We start from the raw sequence: 20,000 nt of genomic DNA, 5'->3' as shown, positions 1-20,000 counted from the left end.
CTTTACAAGCACACAACATGCACCATTACTAGCTCTAGATTCAACACTGTCCATAATTCCCTTGGTCTGTTTGTCTCCTCCAACAGACCTACTCAGGCCTCTTCTGTGTGACCATCAACCCTTACAAGTGGCTTCCAATCTACGGTGCCAAGGTGGCCCAGATATACAAGGGGAGGAAACGCAACGAAGTTCCTCCTCATCTGTTCTCCATCTCCGACAATGCCTACCATGACATGATGATGGGTGAGGAGATTGGAAAGGAGAAGGAGAGGGAGGAAAGGAGGGGTTTAATGATTGAGAGACAAGGCTGTTGAACATTTGTAGTTGTAAGGAGTTCACAGGGCCAGACAAAAACAGGTTAGAATGGATGGATGCAGTATAGAGAAATGCACTAGGGGGTTGTAAGAAGGGTTGGGTATGAGATAAACATGTCATCACAGAGCTGATGGCAGGGTGGGTGGATGTTTGGGAATTATTGGGCTGGTGCGTGGTGATTTGTCCAGGGAGCAGAAAATACTTTGAGGTCGTTATGTGGTCTCAAGGGAGGCATCACACCTGTCTGTGTGTTGGCATTGCTGACAAGCCTTTTGCTGAGCGAGGATAGGAAACATCAACGGGCCTCTGATCGGCTCAAGAGGAAATCAGCAGTAATTATCCATCTGTCCTTTTAATGTCCTCTCTCTTTCTCTCTCTCCTTTCTCTGCTTCGTCATCACAGAGCATGAGAACCAGTCTATGCTGATCACGTAAGTGGAATGCTCTGTTCCATGCACAAAGACCTTTTGACTTTTTGTTTTAGCATCTGCCCTTAAAGCATTTGTACAACCTGAGCCCGGCTTAAAGGTAGGATAAGTGATATTTGTTTTGTTAAAATAAGTGTTAAATAAATAACTCTGATAGTATAAATATTCTGATAGCACTCGTTGCGATAGAGTGTTTCTCCAGCTTTTATAACGAACAGAACATGCATTTTCAGGTCAAGATACCAATTCTATCCAATCAGGAGAGAGTAATGACACAAAGAAAATAGAAACCTAAATTGGAACTGGAACACTGAATGGGTTCTTTCCTGATTGGCTGAAATTGGCAACCCATCTGAAAATGTATTTTCTGTTTATAAAAGAGTTGAAGAGAATTCACTTACCCTACCTTTAAGATCAGACTTTAACCTGATCTTAAAGGGCAAGACCACTTTGGTAGAGGTTTGGGTTGTGTTACCTTGCCATGATGTAACTCCAAAGGTGGTAAAGAAATAATTTCTCCATTGACTAGAAATTGATCATTCAAAATATGCTCCTCATTGACTTGACTACAGTACAGCAAGACCACTCTGATGCGGGCTCTTTTAGCCCGTAAACGAACGCAAACAAAGCTGATTCTGACAGTACAGATTATAGAACATTACCAAACCCAGTACTGTTTTTTATTTTATTTATAAAAATGTCAACTTCCTATCGATTTTACTATTTGAAGATCCGGATCGAGATCCTAATAAAAATAGCATAAACAGTACTGGGGTTGGTGATGTTCTAGAATAGATAGATGAATCAGCTCTGTTACAGGCTAAAATAACCTCTTCACTGTACAGTGTAAGTCAAAGAGGAGCATATTTTAATTTATCAATTTCAATCAATGGAGAAATTATTTTTGAGTTCTTGCCCACCTTTGTTGTTACATCATGGCAAGGTAACTACAACCCAAAACTCTACCAAAGTGGTCCTGCCCTTTAACCAAGATGCAGTCACATTTTCAGTAGTTGTGCCTCAATTCATATTTATGTGTAAAATGAATTAAACCAAATTTCTTCTTCATCAGGGATCAATAATATTTTAGAATGTTCTGACATGTAAGTCAGGTAACACATTCTATGAAGCCAATGTCTATAATGTATTATTAACATACTTAGGTTTTATAATGTGATTATAACACAGTATAATTATAGTTATAATCACTCATATTGCTTTATAACAGCACTCATACTGTAAGTACTCATGGTGCTTTATATTATACAGCATCATGAGCAATTTTTATAAAGTTTGTAACAAATACTCATAACACATTAGAAGCATTTTATTATGACTCATAAGGCCATACTCACAGACCTTTTCTTTAGGCCAGGATCACAGTAATACATTACAATAATTGTGTGCATTATAATCACTGTTATAATGTATTATAGTGTGATCATAAGTCACTATAAGTGGTCACTGGGCACTTTAACTAAAGTACTTTACTTAGAGCACCCAATGACCTCTTATAGTGACTTAATCAGATTATAAGGCATTATAAGCATGCTGTTCATAATGCATTATAGACATGGGTTTTACAGAAAGTGTCTATCCTTTTGCCCCCCCCCCCCCCAGTGGAGAATCTGGTGCCGGCAAAACTGAGAACACTAAAAAAGTGATCCAGTACTTTGCCAATGTTGGGGCAACCGGGAGCAAAGTCTCAGACTCCAAGGCAAGTTTTAGTCTGTGCGTGTGCTCGCGCACGTGTGTGTGTGTGTGTGTGTGTGTGTGTGTGTGTGACTGTGTGTGTGTGTGTGTGTGTGTGTGTGTGTGTGTGTGTGTGTGTGTGTGTGTGTGTGTGTGTGTGTGTGTGTGTGTGTGTGTGTGTGTGTGTGTGTGTGTGTGTGTGTACACTCACGCTTTAAACTGAAATAATTTGCTGTATTTTTGTTGTCTTAAAGATGAGCCTGCCTATTTCAAAAGATAGAAAGTGTGATCTGCCATCATTGCTTTTTCACATTTTTGAATGCTCAACTCAGTAAAATCCTCAATCTTCATTTAAGTCTTGTGTGTACAAACTAACCCAAATGGACCTGTAAAGGAGGATTTTACTGTGTACTCTACACTGCTCTGCTCTTTCATATCTACCATGTTCTACCCTCCTGTGCTCCAGGGTTCTCTAGAAGACCAGATCATCCAAGCCAATCCGGTCCTTGAGGCCTTTGGCAATGCCAAGACCACCAGGAACAACAACTCATCACGATTTGTAAGGACACGCACGCACGCACACACACACACACACACACACACACACACACACACACACACACACACACACACACACACACACACACACACACACACACACACACACACACACACACACACACACACACACACACACACACACACACACACGCACACACCATCTCCTTCTGTGTCACTCTTATACACTACCTTTGCCCATTTGATACGTCACAGTGAAATGGCAGAATATGACATTCAATACAAATGCTAAATCCTTAAGAAATACAATTCCTGTGTTTGTCTGTCTGGATTCCAGGGAAAGTTTATCCGCATCCACTTTGGGCCGACAGCTAAGCTGGCCGGTGCTGACATTGAGAGCTGTGAGTGGGTTTATTGGCTTTATTCTTTTTATTACAAATGTTTATCAGTAGCAGCACCTGCTAAACTAAGTCACTACTGTGACTTAGTTTAGAAGCTCCTTACACCGACACAGACGTCAGGTTAACTGCAGTCAGTGGACAAACATGATACATGTCGTTTCAACATTTGGCACTTAATGGAAGTGTGCGCGTAATTTTGTTGTGTGTGTCTATATGTGTCCATGTCTGTGTATGTATGAATGTGCCTGCATGCCCTTGTGTGTGTGCTCATGTGTGTGCCTGTGTGTTTGTGATTGTCTAGTTGCAGGTTTTTTGGGCTTGTTTTTGAAGTAGTTTCTTATTTGGGCTTGCTTCCAATGTTTCTTTTATTGTTTAAACCAGTGGTTCTCAAACATTTTCATGTCAAGGACTCTCAAATTAATGTGTATTTCTCCACGGACCCTGATCTGAAATTATAATTTGTGCCAGGGACCCCCGTACCAGATTTGTGTGTTATACAAATATTCCACATTTTGCACTTTTTTGAAAATAGCCGACGTATAGGTTTGAAGTGCTCATGTGGCCTGTCGTCGCATCTTTTGGGCTTGTTTTCATAGACCTGGTTGCTTATTTATCTCGCAAAATATGGCATCACTGGTCTGTGTGTGTCTCTCAGATCTGCTGGAAAAGTCCAGAGTGATTTCCCAGCAGCCTGCTGAGAGAGGATACCACATCTTCTACCAACTTCTATCTGGGAAGAAGCCACAACTCTTAGGTAAGAGGGAGACTTTAAATGGACACGGACAGAGAGACAGACAAATGCCACTTTTCCACTGAATGGAACAGGCTCAACTTGACTCGACTAGCTTTGTTTTGTAGCTCTGCAGGGTCCTTATTTACTTATTTTGGAACGCAACAAAGCTTTCAGAAATGGCCCGTATCAACTTTGAAATACATAAATAGCCTAAATACATTTCTATTACATTTACGATGGCTGCGCCATTTTGCAGCGAGTGTTGACTAAAATAGTGTTCAGAGAAGTTGTCAAAAAACCCTTTTATGTGGAATGGTTACTATAATATACCAGTGAAAGATTATATCAAAATAACTTTTGTTTCATTGAATAAGTTACACAGTATGACTTTTATTCCAAAAAGAAATTTCAACACGTTGGAAAACTTGTTTTAGAACAAAACCTACAGACTATATTTCCATATCTTTTTCATACCCCAAGTTCATACCTAATTATTGCATCTCCCAGAGGCGCTGCTGCTGACCCGAGACCCTAAGAAGTATGAGTGGGTGTGTCAGGGTGTCACCGTGGTGGAAAATATGGATGATGGAGAGGAGCTACTGCTCACAGATGTGAGTCTACACTTTCACTTTTACATTTAAGAGATTTCACTCTAACTCTGGGAATCTGAAAAGGAGCCACATGGTGGAGACATTGCTCTCTGTTTTTTTGTGTGAAAGATTGTATCAGTTTTTATCTCCTGCTATATTTCTGTGTGTGTGTGTGTGTGTGTGTGTGTGTGTGTGTGTGTGTGTGTGTGTGTGTGTGCGTGCGTGCGTGCGTGCGTGCGTGCGTGCGTGCGTGCGTGCGTGCGTGCGTGCGTGTGCACGCGCACGGCAGGAAGCCTTTGACGTGCTGGGCTTCACTCCCGAGGAGAAGATGAGCATATACAAATTGACTGGAGGCATAATGCACTTTGGCAACATGAAGTTCAAACAGAAACCAAGAGAGGAGCAGGCTGATGTGGATTCAACTGAGGGTAAACTATTCTCTCTCTCTCTCTCTCTCTCTCTCTCTCTCTCTCTCTCTCTCTCTCTCTCTCTCTCTCTCTCTCTCTCTCTCTCTCTCTCTCTCTCTCTCTCTCTCTCTCTCTCTCTCTCTCTCTCTCTCTCTCTCTCTCTCTCTCTCTCTCTCTCTCACCCCACACTGCTCTGATCTTCCTCACTTCATTGTGTATCCTCTCTCCTTTTGTCTCACCCAGTGGCTGACAAAGTTGCCCACCTCATGAGCATCAACTCTGGAGAGCTGCAGAAAGGCATCACTCGACCCCGGGTCAAGGTTGGCAACGAGTTTGTGACCAAAGGTATTAACATTTCAGAATTATTTTAATTGTTATTATTTTCCAGATGCCCTTCCTTTGACATTTTTCACACCCTGTGACTTGAATTTTAGATAAAAGTTTTACATTTGCCTTTCACAGGTCAGAACCAGGACCAGTGTGTGTACTCCATTGGCGCTCTGGCCAAAGCCATCTATGACCGAATGTTCAAGTGGATGGTAACTCGCATCAACAAGACCCTGGACACCAAGATGCAGCGGCAATACTTCATAGGAGTACTGGACATCGCTGGGTTTGAGATCTTTGAGGTAAAATCATGTTTAAAAGGATGGATAGAGGAGTGGAGGAATGAATAGGGAGATGGAGCATGAGCAGATGGACTGATAGGTGTGTGACTAGATGTATATCCACATTTGGATATATAGACAGATGCCTTGTCTCAAACTGATGACAGGCTTGCCATTTGGTTAAAAAGACAGCACTGTACCTGAAGTATCACAACAGGCTTAATCATCACCTCTTCCTCGACTTCTGGTTTGTAGTACAACAGCTTTGAGCAGCTGTGCATCAACTTCACCAACGAGAAGCTGCAGCAGTTCTTCAACCATCACATGTTTGTGCTGGAACAAGAGGAGTACAAGAAGGAGGGCATCGACTGGGTCTTCATCGACTTTGGCCTGGACCTGCAGGCCTGCATCGAGCTACTGGAGAAGGTACTGTAGCGCACACACACAAACAGGCAGACAGTGCTAAACAGTGTAAATGTTAAGTACATTTACTCCTGTACTTAAAATGTTGAGGTGCTTTTACTTTACTGGAGTATTTCCAATTTTAAGTCTACTCCACTACAACGCGGTGCGATGCGACGCATTGTGATTTTTATACATTTTAAGGCATGATAACTTGTGAATCTATCTATCTATCTATTTATCTATCTATCCATCTTCTTTTAGCTAATGCAACCATTTCAACAAGTGAGAAAAGTTCATTGGTTTTGTAAAACATTTAGTATTTCTGAAAAGAAAACCCCTCCCTCCTTCCTTCTCCCTGTGTTCCAGCCCATGGGTATCTTCTCCATCCTGGAGGAGCAGTGTGTGTTTCCTAAGGCCACAGACGCAACCTTCAAGGCAGCTCTCTATGACAACCACCTGGGCAAGTCCAACAACTTCCTCAAGCCTAAAGGGGGGAAGAAGGGACCAGAGGCCCACTTTGAGCTGGTTCATTATGCTGGCACTGTGAGTACCTGCTGGACAATAGAATGCAGTGGAACACTGCTTCAAGGAATATACACAAAATCCTCAGTGTTTATTTAACTCTGAGAGTTACAAATGGAGAAACTGATGATTGTACTGTGTAGCCTTTATATTGTACTAGATTTTCAGGCTCAAACCTAGTCCTATGTTGAACTGATAAGAGCAATGGTCACCGAAGTATGGCCATTTGAGTTGTTAAACACTGCTGCCGAGCAGCGATGCACTTGCAGCACCCCGGTCCACTGTCAGACATGTGCGACCTTGTGTTCGGGAGGTAGGGGAGGTAAGCTATTCTGATGGCCGGGTTGTTGTCGCCGGGTCTTGTCTAAGGCATTACATTTAGGTGGGCTACATGTCACTGAATGTGATCTTTAGGTGGGCTACAACATCTACATGTCACTGAATGTGGTCTTTAGGTGGGCTACAACATCCACATATCACTGAATGTGGTCTTTAGGTGGGCTACAACATCTACATGTCACTGAATGTGGTCTTTAGGTGGGCTACAACATCTATATGTGACTTTTAGGTGGGCTACAACATCACTCACTGGCTAGAGAAGAACAAGGACCCCTTAAACGAGACGGTGATGGGTCTATTCCAGAAGTCCTCCATGTCTCTGTTGGCCCAGCTGTTCCACGAGGAGGAGGCCGCTGCAGGAACCAAGAAACAGAAGAAAGGAGCGTCCTTCCAGACGGTTTCCAACATCTACAGGGTAACACGTGCGCGCGCACACAGACACTCAAACAGCCCGGACTGCTGGCGTAGCAGTCCGGGCACCTAGGCTCCAATGTAACCTGTCAGTGCATCGCAGGTTCGAGTCCCGATCCCGACGATCTTTGCTATATGTCTCTCCCCATCTCTCTCCTTGTTTCCTGTCTGTCTCTACTGTAATCTATAAAAAAAAGCCCCCAAAAATATCTTTAAAAAAACTTATTTTACATCTACTCCACTACATCTCAGAGGCAAATATTGTACTTTTACTCAACTACAATTATTTGAAAATGTTAATTACTAAATACTTTGTAGATTTAGATCTACAAAACATACATTAACCACTTCATCCCTATATATATCGGCTATTTGAAAATAGCTGATACATCTGCTATTTTCAAAGGATTTTTATACATTTGGAAACGTATGAAATGGGACATTCTGCATAATGAGTAATTTAACTTTTTGTACTCTAAGTATATTTTGGTGCCAGTACTTTTGTACTTTTACTCAAGTAAATTTTGAATACCAGACTTTCACTTGTAACAGAGTATTTCTACATGGTGGTATTGATACTTTTACTCAAGTAAAAAAAGTAAATGTGTAATTCTTCCACCACTGATACACATAGGCACAGTTGTATGTTCACATAATAGGGACACATACACATTTATAAACACTGCCAACACACAAAGTACAAACTCACAGGTGCCCCGTTTGTATTCATGCCTTTCTTTCTGCCACAACAGGAGCAGTTGGGCAAGTTGATGAGCACCTTGAAAAGCACTGCACCTCACTTTGTCCGCTGTATTGTGCCCAACGAGTTCAAGCAGCCTGGTCAGTGTCCATTGGAAGCCACTGCATGTTTCAGAGCAGTCTGGTATCTGTCCCTTGTCAAATGAATTCCACTGTTTGCACCGCTAGAAAGATATCAACTTAACTTTCTATATAAAAAGAGCAAGACTATAGCGTTTGAACGGCACTGTTATGTGATAAAAGTGTGTGTTGTGAGTGTAAAAGTGTTTGTGTGGCTGACTCTATCCCTCTCCTGTGTTGGCCCCTCCAGCTGTGACCGATAACCACCTGATCCTGCACCAGCTGGCCTGTAACGGTGTGCTGGAGGGCATTCGAATCTGCAGGAAGGGTTTCCCCAACAGACTACAGTACCCAGAATTCAAACAAAGGTCTGTTTCCTTTAAAGGGCAAGACCACTTTGGTAGAGGTTTGGGTTGTGTAGTTACCTTGCCATGATGTAACTCCAAAGGTGGGCAAGAAATACAAAATAATTGCTCCATTGATTAGAAATTGATAATTCAAAATATGCTCCTCATTGACTTACATTGTACGGTAAAACTGCTCTCAAAGTCACTCTTTTAGCACAAAAACGAACGCAAACAAAGTTGATTCAGACAATATAGAACATCACCAAACCCAGTACTGTTTTTTTTTTAAATACAAATGTCAACTTCCTGTTGATTTTGCCATTTTTAATAAGTAGAAAACCCGGACTGGATCGGCGGATCCAGATCTTCAAATAGTAAAATCAACAGGAAGTTGACATTTTTATTAAAAAAACAAACAGTACTGGGTTTGGTGATGTTCTATATTGTCTGAATCAGCTACGTTTGGGTTCATTTATGTGCTAAAAGAGTGACTTTGAGAGCTGTTTTACCGTACAATTTAAGTCAATGAGGAGCATATTTTGAATTATCAATTTCTAATCAATGGAGCAATTATTTTTTATTTCTTGCCCACCTTTGGAGTTACATCATGGCAAGGTAACTACACAACCCAAACCTCTACCAAAGTGGTCTTACCCTTTAAGTTTAAGTTTTACCCACTTTTACTCAGAGAGGGAAAAGAAAATAACTATCCTCAGTGTTGCTAATTTCATACAGGACCACATATCAAGTCAAGACATACAAAATTGGAGCATTTTTAGTGGGAAAGCAGTGAATACTTTATTTCTTTAATAAAAGGCAAGTTTAAAAATACATGGGTCTTCAAATTCAAATGAATTAATGTGGGTCCAGACCCTGATCTCTGGTCTATAGCATCACTGCAGTGCTTTGGCAACTGGCAAATGGCAACCATTTCCCCTCTTCTCCCAGGTACTATATCCTGAACCCCAACGTGATGCCCAAGGGATTCGTTGACAACAAGAAGGCCTCTGAGCTCCTCCTTGGCTCCATAGATCTTGATCAGATGGAGTATCGTATTGGACACACCAAGGTAACACCACTGTTATCAGTAACCATCTTTGTATAAACATTATTTTACCTTCAGGCTTTAGTTCACAAAATGATAGCAATCATACATTTTCACATTCACTGTTTGAGTAAAACTGAATGATGTTGTATGGTCTTGGAAATGAAATCTACCAATATCATTAAAATAACTAAAGAACCAAATGCACCACAAAACAAACTAAATTATCCTTTTAAAAACCTCTTGAAGAATATATATTTTTTCCCTTGTCCTTTTCTTGTCCAGGTGTTCTTCCGTGCAGGTGTCCTGGCCAAACTGGAGGACATGCGTGATGAACGTCTGGCTAAAATCATGACCATGTTGCAGGCCCGCCTCAGAGGAACTCTGATGAGGATTGAGTTCAAGAAGATGCTGGATAGACGGTCAGTGTGTGTGTGTGTGTGTGTGTGTGTGTGTGTGTGTGTGTGTGTGTGTGTGTGTGTGTGTGTGTGTGTGTGTGTGTGTGTGTGAGAGAGAGAGAGAGAGAGAGAGAGAGAGAGAGGGGAGGGGAGAGAGAGAGAGAGAGAGAGAGAGAATTTAAACTATTTTAATATTTGTTGTCAAATGAATGTCTTTCCAAGTGTGCGTGTGCGTGTGCGTGTGCGTGTGCGTGTGCGTGTGCGTGTGCGTCTTGCAGAATTGCACTGATGGCCATCCAGCGCAATGTGAGGAAGTTCCTTCAACTACGCTTCTGGGGCTGGTGGAAACTTTACAATAAGGTACACACACACACGCGCACACGCACGCGCGCACACACACACACACACACACACACACACACACACAAACACACACACACACACACACACACACACACACACACACACACACACACACACACACACACACACACACACACACACACACACACACACACACACACACACACACACACACACACACACACACACACACACACACACACACTTGAACATTTTTGCAAATCTGTGAATATATATGTTTTTAAAGCAAACATTTCTTAACTCAAATCTTTGCTTCTGGGGGTCCATGGAACAAAATATTTTGAGTTGGGGGGGGGGGGTCCGTGGCCAAATACATATAATTTTGGGGGTCCTTGACATGAAAAAGTTTGAGAACCACTGATACATAGCAACATATTTTTCAGAAAACTGTTAGGATTTAGAAGAGATTTTGTAGAATCGGAACCTCAGGCCTTAATGGGTTAAGTCGGGGACGTGCAGTGTTATTTCTGCGGTCCTTCATCATGTATTGTGCTCTGTTGCCCCTGATCTGAAGGTATGACACATAAATAACGTCCAGCTGGACTAATTGTGCAACATCCTCATCACCATCACCATCACCATCATCACCATCATCATCACCATCACCATCCTCATCACCATCACCATCACCATCATCCTCATCACCATCACCATCACCATCATCACCATCATCATCACCATCACCATCACCATCATCCTCATCACCATCACCATCACCATCACCATCACCATCATCATCATCATCACCACCACCACCACCCTCACCGTGGTCCTCCATCCTCCAGGTGAAGCCGCTGCTGATGGTGGCTCGTCAGGAGGACGCCTTCAAGGACAAGGAGGAGGAGCTGAGGGTGGCGTTGGAGAAGAACACGGAGCTGGAGGGAAAGATCAAAGGTCTGGAGGAGAAGTTTGTCACTCTGTCGCAGGAGAAGAACGACCTGGCCCTGGCGCTCGCTGCAGTAAGAGGTCTACGTTGGGCATCTCAGACGTTGAGCTGATGCTGACTATAGCTGGTGTTATCCAGACAGAGCCACTGGCAATGAGTGCAAGCATGGAATAAGCTTTGTAGGTCATCCATATGATGAACAACCAGCATTAAAGGAGTAGTAGTAATTTGATGATAATAATAAAGATGCTTATGTATCCGGTAGGAGACACAAAGGAGACTCTTTGTGTCTCCTACCGGATAGACCACCAGTAATTAAATGATTGGCTTAGGATTGCGACAAAAACAAAAACAACTCCATTAATTCAATGCTTCATGGGGTGTGTAATTGATAGGATTTTTTTTTTTTTTTTTGGGTGAACTACTCCTTTAAGAAGGAGAAAGTGAAATCCATTGTAGGGATGGATAATGGGGAAGTGTCAGTGTACTGTAAGAGAGACGGAAGAAACTAATTTCACCACCAAACCACAACTTCTATTGAAGAATGCCCCTCATGAATAGACCCTTACGTGTCCATTTGGTTCCATTCGTACACTCCGGACATACTGTACTGTACACAAACTTGACAATGTGGTCTCTCTACAGGACCAGGACACACTTGGTGATGCAGAGGAGCGCTGCACTCAACTCATGCGGCAAAAAGGCCAACTGGAGGAGTCAGTGCAGGTAATATAAGCCTAAATTATACGATGACCACTTCACTTATTTATTGAACCTTTGTGAGTAACAATTCTTTGGTATAAGAGTCTTGTGTGCTTAAAAGGAAATCACAGACACATAGCCGTTCATTTCTCCTTTGGAGCGGAGCAACAGTGCAACATAAACATCCACTTTTGCAATTGACCATATTCACACAATGGCCAGGCCCATTTAGCTTTCTCCGGCAGCCGCCGAGTATGAAATAAGAGCAAAATGGCCGCTGTTTGAATAAGGTCAATACTACATTGCTGCCGCTGTACATCTAATAAATGCGCACAGTTCTTCATCACATACAGTATAAACATTTTGCTGACATGTAATACAATCAAAACAGTTTGATTATACTGTGTCAACTCAGTGAATGTTCTAGATTCATGTCCATGAGACCAGACAAATTAGAATATATATATTTTTAAATGTATTTATTACATTGAACAAATTGTTCTCTTTTGTGTCCTGTAAACGCTCTGCCTCTGGGTTTAGGACCTGCGTGAGCGGCTGGAGGAAGAGGAGGGCAACGCAGCTTCTCTGCACGCCCAGAGGAGACAGATGGAGGGAGACTTGACTGAGATGAAGAGAGACCTGGAGGCTCTGGAGTCCACCCTGGCCAAGAATGAGAAGGAGAGACAGGTAGAGGAGAGGAGAATCTGGGGTCTATTCTGCACTAGATTGGGATGAAGAAACAGGCATAGGAGAGGGGAGAGGGATGGGAAAGAAAGTGAATGGGTTGGAGAAGAGATGAAAATGAGAAAGAGAGGAAGGTAAGAAATTGGGAAACAGAGGGAGGAGATGAAACAAATAGAGTAAATGTCTATTCATATAACAGACTTTATACATTTGAACATACATAACACATTTATGAAACAGAACAGACAATAAAACAATGCCCATCTAGGATTTAGGTGAAAGAAAGTGAAAACAGTTATTGAATCTAACAGTAATATTTGAATGGTCTTCAGGTTCTGGACTCTAAGGTTCGTAACCTGACAGGAGAACTGAGTCAGAGAGATGACCTGATCTCCAGGCTACAGAGAGAGAAGAGAGATCTGGAGGAACTGCAACAGGTACAGGCACGCACTCACACACGCACTCACACACACACACACACACACACACACACACACACACACACACACACACACACACACACACACACACACACACACACACACACACACACACACACACACACACACACACACACACACACACACACACACACACACACACACACACAGACTGTTGGGACTGAAATATCTCCTACTTCTGTTAGAAAACTCTGGATGATCTGCAAACAGAGGAGGACAAAGTCAACCACTTGACCAAGACCAACAGCAAGCTGAACACACACGTCAACGAGGTGAGATGTTCCACTGTACACACACATCAACGAGGTGAGACGTCCTACTGTGTACTGTACCTGCCAACAATGTGATGAATGAGGTTCTGTCTGTTACTACAAGATGAAGAATTAAAGATTTGAAGGTGAAAGAGGTGACGCCATTTTTTTCATAACCGATCAGCATGATGGAAGCAGTAGCAAGGTTTAGAACAAAAGATGGACCTTTCATGTAAAGTTTTTGTTTTAACCCTTTTAGATCACATCCCCAGTCATATTGTGAACATTTTTTAACAATTATGCCAATGGAAAAACACTTTATTTCTTTGTATTAAATCAAAATCAAATAATGTTTTCTTCCTGTAAATGTATATTTGATGCATGCTTATGTAAGCTTGAACCAACCAATTTCAACCAATAATACCATGACATCACCCATCAATCAATCTTCGCCTGTAATTCTCCATGTTTGTTATGATGTCAAAGTCAAAGACCTCCCAACGCTGCATATCCTGTTTCACTCAGAAATACGTGACGATACGGAAGTTAGATACTCTCGAAATACCTTTTCATCTCGACTTTAAACACTGTCTATGAACTTTGAACTCATCATGTTTGTGTGTGTGGTTGTGCGTGCGTGCGTGCGTGCGTGCGTGCGTGCGTGCGTGCGTGCGTGCGTGCGTGCGTGCGTGTGCGTGTGTGTGTGTGTGTGTGCGCGTGCGTGCGTGTGCATAGCTGGAGGACAGCTGGGAGCAGGAGAAGAGGATAAGGGCGGAGGTGGAGAAGGCGAGGAGGAAGACAGAGGGAGACCTGAAGATGACCATAGAGAACCTCAACGAGATGGAGAACGCCAAGATAGATCTGGAAGAGGTTATCAAGAAGTGAGAGCGCACACACGCACACACACACACACACACACACACACACACACACACACACACACACACACACACACACACACACACACACACACACACACACACACACACAGTAAATCTAACGCAGTGTCACTCCATTGTGTGTTCCTGTAGGAGAGACTTTGAGATCAACAACATGAATGCCAAGCTGGAGGATGAACAGTCTCTCAGCTCCATGCTCAGCCGCAAGCTCAAAGAGCACCAGGTGAACAAGGGAGGGCTGAACAGGAGAGACAGGAGGATAGGTTTAAATGGACTGTAGCCATAACAAGGATAACCATATAGATGAAATACATAATACTGTAGAGTTTCACCTGGGAATTCATCGTTGCCCAAAGTTATCCAACTGAGACCCTTTGCTGGCTCATTTAGCAGGGTCAGAGTGCTACATTTGTTCATCACATACCCATAGCCTTATTTACAAGACAATAAGAAAATAGCTTTTGATTAACATTACTGTCAACAAGGAACTGTATAGCAGCAAACAAAATGGTAGTCCCGCTGGGATTTACCGACTGTGGGGAGGAAGTAGGCTGAGAACATGGCATGTACTGCTGACAGGCCTCACCGTTGTTGGTTATGCAACCATTCTGTGAACCGTCAAAGGTTGCTGTGTTTTGGTTCCTTAGTAACTGGATAAAGTGTAGCTGTGAGTTGTACCACACCATCTGCAGCAACCGTGAGTGTTTTGAAATGATGAGGTCCTTCTGCAGAAAGGTCACTCATGTTGATAGATCAACGTGGTAGGAATTTAGCTCATGCTGATTGGTCAGCTAGTTGTCAGTCCTAGGACTGATGTGGCTTATCATCCGCTCTGTCCTTTTACCACTCTCCTCACACATGGAGAATAAGGCTGCCGGATATGTGATAAAATGTCTTAATTGATGAAAGTAAAAGGGCTTTCTATGGATGTGGTTTCCCGTTTCCTGATGTTTTCCAACACAAGTTCATTGATCTATATTTCAGGGCCGCATTGAAGAGCTGGAAGAAGAGCTTGAGGCTGAGAGAGCCATGAGAGCTAAGGTACACATATTTGGCCGCGCACCCCCATTCTGAAAATGTTTTGTGCCAGGGACCCCCAGAAGACAAGATTTGTGTTAAAAAATTCTAAATGATTAAATATTTCCCAAAAAGCTTTGATATTTTTCAAAAGAAAATCTATAATAGCAGATATACAAGCTCGCAGCGTGGCACAAAGTGACGCGCTGTGTGCTTGTACTTCTGCTATTTTTGAAAAGCCAACGCTAAAATGACATGCTTTCCCGGTTTTAACGGGTTAATCCAAACATATCAGCATATCCAACAGTCAAAAGGATCCATTCACATCCTCCTGACACATTAGTATACACAGTGAGTTATATGAGATTATCATGCACTTTGTGAACAGGTTTAATTGCTTCTTTAACCCCAATCTGTTCTCTGATAGGTGGAAAAGCAGAGGGTGGAGCTGTCACGAGATCTGGAGGATCTCAGTGAAAGGCTGGAGGAGGCGGGGGGAGCAACTGTTGCCCAGGTGAGTCGGTCAAACACCTGTCAATCACTCCTTTGCGGACAAAGGTATATTTCCTGGTTTCGCAACCTTTCATTTTAAATGCTGTAGAGATAAAATACTCTCATATAACATTATATGATTAAAGTTCAAGTTGAAACAAGAGATTTTTGTTCTGTAGTGGAACAAAATCTGATACAATTGTGAAGGCAAGTGGTGCAAAGCCACAGGCCACAGGCCATACTGCAGTATCAAATACCCAACAAACAGACTATGGGACATTTTCCACAGCCAGGCCGTCAGGCTACTGAAAACCTTTATTAACACGCGCGCACACACACAGGAAGACAAAGTTTGAATGTGTGCACATGCATGCAGTATTTGCATGCAGTATTTGCCATATAATACTAAGAAATACATAAACCAATTCCAACGCTTATACCTCAACACCTGAGTGTATTGTTCATTGGTAAAAGTAAATTGTTCAAGTAAATTTTGAATTCCGGACTTTTACTTGTAACAAAAGTATTTCTACATTGCAGTATTGATACTTTTACTTGAGTAAAAAAAAAAGTACTTTTTCCACCACTGAACCCATGTTCCCTGGCACTTTCTCGCTCGCCCCTCAGATCGATCAGAACCGCAAGCGAGAGACAGAGCTGCTGAAGCTGAGGCGGGAGCTGGAGGAGGGAGCGCTCCAATCAGAGGCGTCGGCCACGGCGCTGAGGAAGAAGCACTCAGACTCCATGGCTGAGCTGGGAGAGCAGCTGGAGAACCTGAACAGGCTGAGAGTCAAACTGGAGAAGGACAGACAGATCATGAAGGCCGAGATCGAAGACCTCAACGCCACCGTGGAGGCCACTCAGAAAGCAAAGGTTCTGGGCCTGTGTGTCTTTGTATACATATCGTTGCTGTCGGGCCGAAAATAATCTCCATATTTTAACTTTTTGCCCTACTTGATCATAGTACAGGGTCACATAAAAGCAGAATAGCAGATCTACAAGCTCGAAACGCGGCTCGAAACGCAGCTCGAAGCGTCGGGCGAAGTGACGAGGTTTGAGCTTGTCGATCTGCTGTTTTTGAATTTGAATCCTGAAAAGTAACAGTTTTGGACTTTCCACCCGTCAGAGACGATATGTGTGTGTGGGTCTATGTGTGTGAGAGTGCTGAAATGATTAAATTAATAATTAATAATTGATTAACTGATTGTCAGAACATGTATCCTTTATCTACTAGAATTGTTTTAATTTAAAGGGGCTACACCATGAATTTCATTTTTTTTTTAAGGTTTTTAGTATTTTTTGGGCTCCCCAGTGTCTCTTGTACCCAAAAAAATATATTTTTTTAACATTCAGTCATTCATGCTCATTTCATGGATTTCCTGAATGGGCGTGTCTGAACAGGCCATTTCAGAATGGCTGTGCAAGTGATGTCACTTGCACGGATTTTGCATTGACGATGGCCAGACAGAATTGCTCAGTAGCTCCCCCCTGCCCAATAGGACGTTTTGGTATTGCAGCTGAAAAAGCTTGGAATGACAGACAGTCAGATTGTGAGAAAAAATATCTGGATGTTTTTTAGGCTTACAACCTGTTTAAAACGTATTAGGGGGCAATATTTATATATAATATATATTTTTTTAATTCATGGTGTAGCCCCTTTAATAATCAGTTTAGTGATGTATCATGCAAGTCTAAATGAAAAAGCATAGAAAAATAGAATAAATACTTTTAAATATCTGTATAAAATCTTATGCACTCATCTCTCCATTTATCGAGCTATCGATCTCATGTCAACGCCCTCTGCGTGCATGTGTGTGCGCGTGTGTGCATGTATGTGTGTGTGTGTTTAGATGAACTCTGAGGTCCATGTTCATAAGCTGGAGGACAACCTGGCCGAGTCCAACGCTCGCCTGGCTGAGATGGAACGCAGTCAGTCTGAACTCAATGCATTCAAGATCCGACTGTCTGGTAAACACACACACGCACGCACGCACACACACACACACACACACAAACACACGCACAAATACATGCACACACACACACACGCACGCACGCACGCACGCACGCACGCACGCACGCACGCACGCACGCGGTATTTACTCGTATAAATATATGTGTGTGTGTGTGTGTGTGTGTGTGTGTGTGTGTGTGTGTGTATGTGTATGTGTGTGTAGCTGAGAACGGGGAGATAAGCAGGGAGTTGGAAGAGGCTCAGAGTAAACTGAACCAGGTGACCAGACTGAAGGCCTCACTCACCTCCCAGGTTGATGAGCTCAAGAGACAACTGGATGAAGAAAGCAAGGTATAGAAACGCGCGCACACACGCACACACGCGCACAGACACGCACACACACGCGCACACACACACACACACACACACACACACACACACACACACACACACACACACACACACACACACACACACACACACACACACACACACACACACACACACACACACACACACACACAAATGTTCACTGCGAACATTTGGTGAAAATAGCTCTACAAACTGTCACAATGTGGCGCATTGTGAGCTAATATAGATCGGATATTTTTCCGATTCTATAGTATATTGGATTTAAATGGTTAAAGGCAAGCAGCATAATATCAAATGTTAGTTCATTCAAACACACTCGCCTCCTTCTGTATACTGTCTTCATACAGCACAACAACAATCATAAACTCTCATCTCCACCTTTTTCTATCTTTCTCTTCTTCAACATTCCTTACTCCTTTGACCTCCCCTCTACCTCTCTCTCTCTCTGTCCAGGCTCGTAACACAGCAGTGATGGGTCTGGCTAACGCACGCCACGACCTCTCGCTGATGAAGGAGCAGTTGGAGGAGGAGACAGAGGGACGCGGGGAACTGCAGCGTCTCGTCTCAAAGCTCAACGCCGACGTCACCTCCTGGAGGAGCAAGTATGAGACGGACGCCATCCACCGAACCGAGGAGCTGGAGGAGACCAAGTGAGTCGGCCGCACAAAAACAACAGCCAACAGAAAAGAGAGGGGTGAACATTATATTTCCTTTAAGGGGAAGACCCACTGTCCTACTTTGTTCATCTCTCCCTCTCTCGGCCCGCTCCTCCTCCAGGCGGAAGCTGGCAGCTCGTCTCCAGGAGGCTGAGGATGCAGCCGAGGCAGCCCAGGCCAGAGCCGCCACTCTGGATAAAATTAAGCAGAGGCTGCTGGGAGAGGTTGAAGACCTCACCATAGACCTGGAGAAGGTACACACGCACGCACGCACGCACATATACACGTCCACACACACATGTACAAATACTCCCCAATCACATGCCTCATACAGATACACTTTCTTTGACTCAGCACCTGAAAAAAGAAAAGAAAAGAAAAAAGGTGTGTGTACGTAACCTATGACCTGGCTCAAAGCCACAACAGACATTAGTATATGGTATTAAATCAGTGGCGTGCACAGGCATTTTGAGGGGCAGGTGCTCAAGTAAATTATACTTTTTTTTGTTTACTTTGTCTGCTCTTTTTCCCCTCTACACCTATACCTCTTTGCCAAAAATAGCCGATCTACAAGCACAACGCCTCGCGTTGTGCTTGTAGCGTTGTGCCTCGCCCACAACACCTCGCAGCGCGAGGCGTTGTGGGCTTGTAGATCTGCTATTTTTGGCTAAAGTTCTCCTCAGAAAAGGGATGCTAGGGTTCGAGTTGTTATGGTAAAAAGAAAAATCATATCACATAAAGATTTGGCGGACCCCCTGTAGTAACTCTGAGGACCCCCTAGGGGTCCCGGACCCCCAGTTGAAGACCCCTGCTGTAAACTGAAAAAAGGGCACTTCTGGTCAACAGGGCAAAGGGCAGGTGCTCTAGCACCACCTAGAGTCTATCTGTGCACGTCCCTGTATTAAATAGGACATTTGCTGTTTCTTCCACTGATGTGTAATACGCTTATTTAAATATGTACTTCTACGTTCAATTAGTCCAATGCAGCAGCAGCAGCTCTGGACAAGAAGCAGAGAGTCTTTGACAAGATGGCGGCCGAGTGGAGCCAGAAGAATGAGGAGCTGCAACTAGAATTAGACCACAGCCAGAAGGAGAGCCGCTCCTACATGACGGAGCTCTACAAGCTGAAGACCGCCTACGAGGAGAGCCAGGACCACCTGGAGATCGTCCGCAAAGACAACAAGACCCTCACAGGTGACGAACACCTATAGACGGTATCAGGCTGTGAACAGTAACACAACTGATCTGAACATTACAACCTTTG

The 20,000-nt window shown here is 43.3% G+C and overlaps 1 protein-coding gene across 1 annotated transcript in view; it reads left to right on the top strand.

Annotated features, from left to right (window-relative positions):
* The window catches only part of LOC311054685 (myosin-16-like), a gene marked incomplete at its 3' end in the record, with an annotated part of 29,978 nt that overhangs the window by 5,131 nt on the left and 4,847 nt on the right, over positions 1-20,000 (top strand). The window contains exons 4-36 of the mRNA XM_084070689.1: positions 87-243; positions 718-745; positions 2,363-2,459; positions 2,901-2,993; positions 3,291-3,354; positions 4,010-4,108; positions 4,595-4,698; positions 4,967-5,105; positions 5,328-5,429; positions 5,547-5,713; positions 5,948-6,118; positions 6,464-6,640; positions 7,188-7,373; positions 8,122-8,209; positions 8,439-8,556; positions 9,484-9,604; positions 9,866-10,002; positions 10,257-10,338; positions 11,148-11,321; positions 11,894-11,974; positions 12,491-12,637; positions 12,967-13,071; positions 13,281-13,367; positions 14,082-14,227; positions 14,378-14,468; positions 15,230-15,286; positions 15,690-15,776; positions 16,382-16,627; positions 17,605-17,722; positions 17,932-18,059; positions 18,534-18,730; positions 18,858-18,990; positions 19,714-19,930. Coding sequence (XP_083926815.1) covers positions 87-243; positions 718-745; positions 2,363-2,459; positions 2,901-2,993; positions 3,291-3,354; positions 4,010-4,108; positions 4,595-4,698; positions 4,967-5,105; positions 5,328-5,429; positions 5,547-5,713; positions 5,948-6,118; positions 6,464-6,640; positions 7,188-7,373; positions 8,122-8,209; positions 8,439-8,556; positions 9,484-9,604; positions 9,866-10,002; positions 10,257-10,338; positions 11,148-11,321; positions 11,894-11,974; positions 12,491-12,637; positions 12,967-13,071; positions 13,281-13,367; positions 14,082-14,227; positions 14,378-14,468; positions 15,230-15,286; positions 15,690-15,776; positions 16,382-16,627; positions 17,605-17,722; positions 17,932-18,059; positions 18,534-18,730; positions 18,858-18,990; positions 19,714-19,930 — 4,144 coding nt within the window. The remainder of the gene's footprint in view (positions 1-86; positions 244-717; positions 746-2,362; positions 2,460-2,900; positions 2,994-3,290; positions 3,355-4,009; positions 4,109-4,594; positions 4,699-4,966; positions 5,106-5,327; positions 5,430-5,546; positions 5,714-5,947; positions 6,119-6,463; positions 6,641-7,187; positions 7,374-8,121; positions 8,210-8,438; positions 8,557-9,483; positions 9,605-9,865; positions 10,003-10,256; positions 10,339-11,147; positions 11,322-11,893; positions 11,975-12,490; positions 12,638-12,966; positions 13,072-13,280; positions 13,368-14,081; positions 14,228-14,377; positions 14,469-15,229; positions 15,287-15,689; positions 15,777-16,381; positions 16,628-17,604; positions 17,723-17,931; positions 18,060-18,533; positions 18,731-18,857; positions 18,991-19,713; positions 19,931-20,000) is intronic.

This window comes from Gymnoscopelus microlampas (genome assembly GCF_963454915.1).
Source record: "Gymnoscopelus microlampas genome assembly, chromosome: 11".
Lineage (NCBI taxonomy): Eukaryota > Metazoa > Chordata > Actinopteri > Myctophiformes > Myctophidae > Gymnoscopelus > Gymnoscopelus microlampas.
Note: the sequence above shows the minus strand (reverse complement) of the source record. Positions and strands in the feature narration are given on the sequence as shown.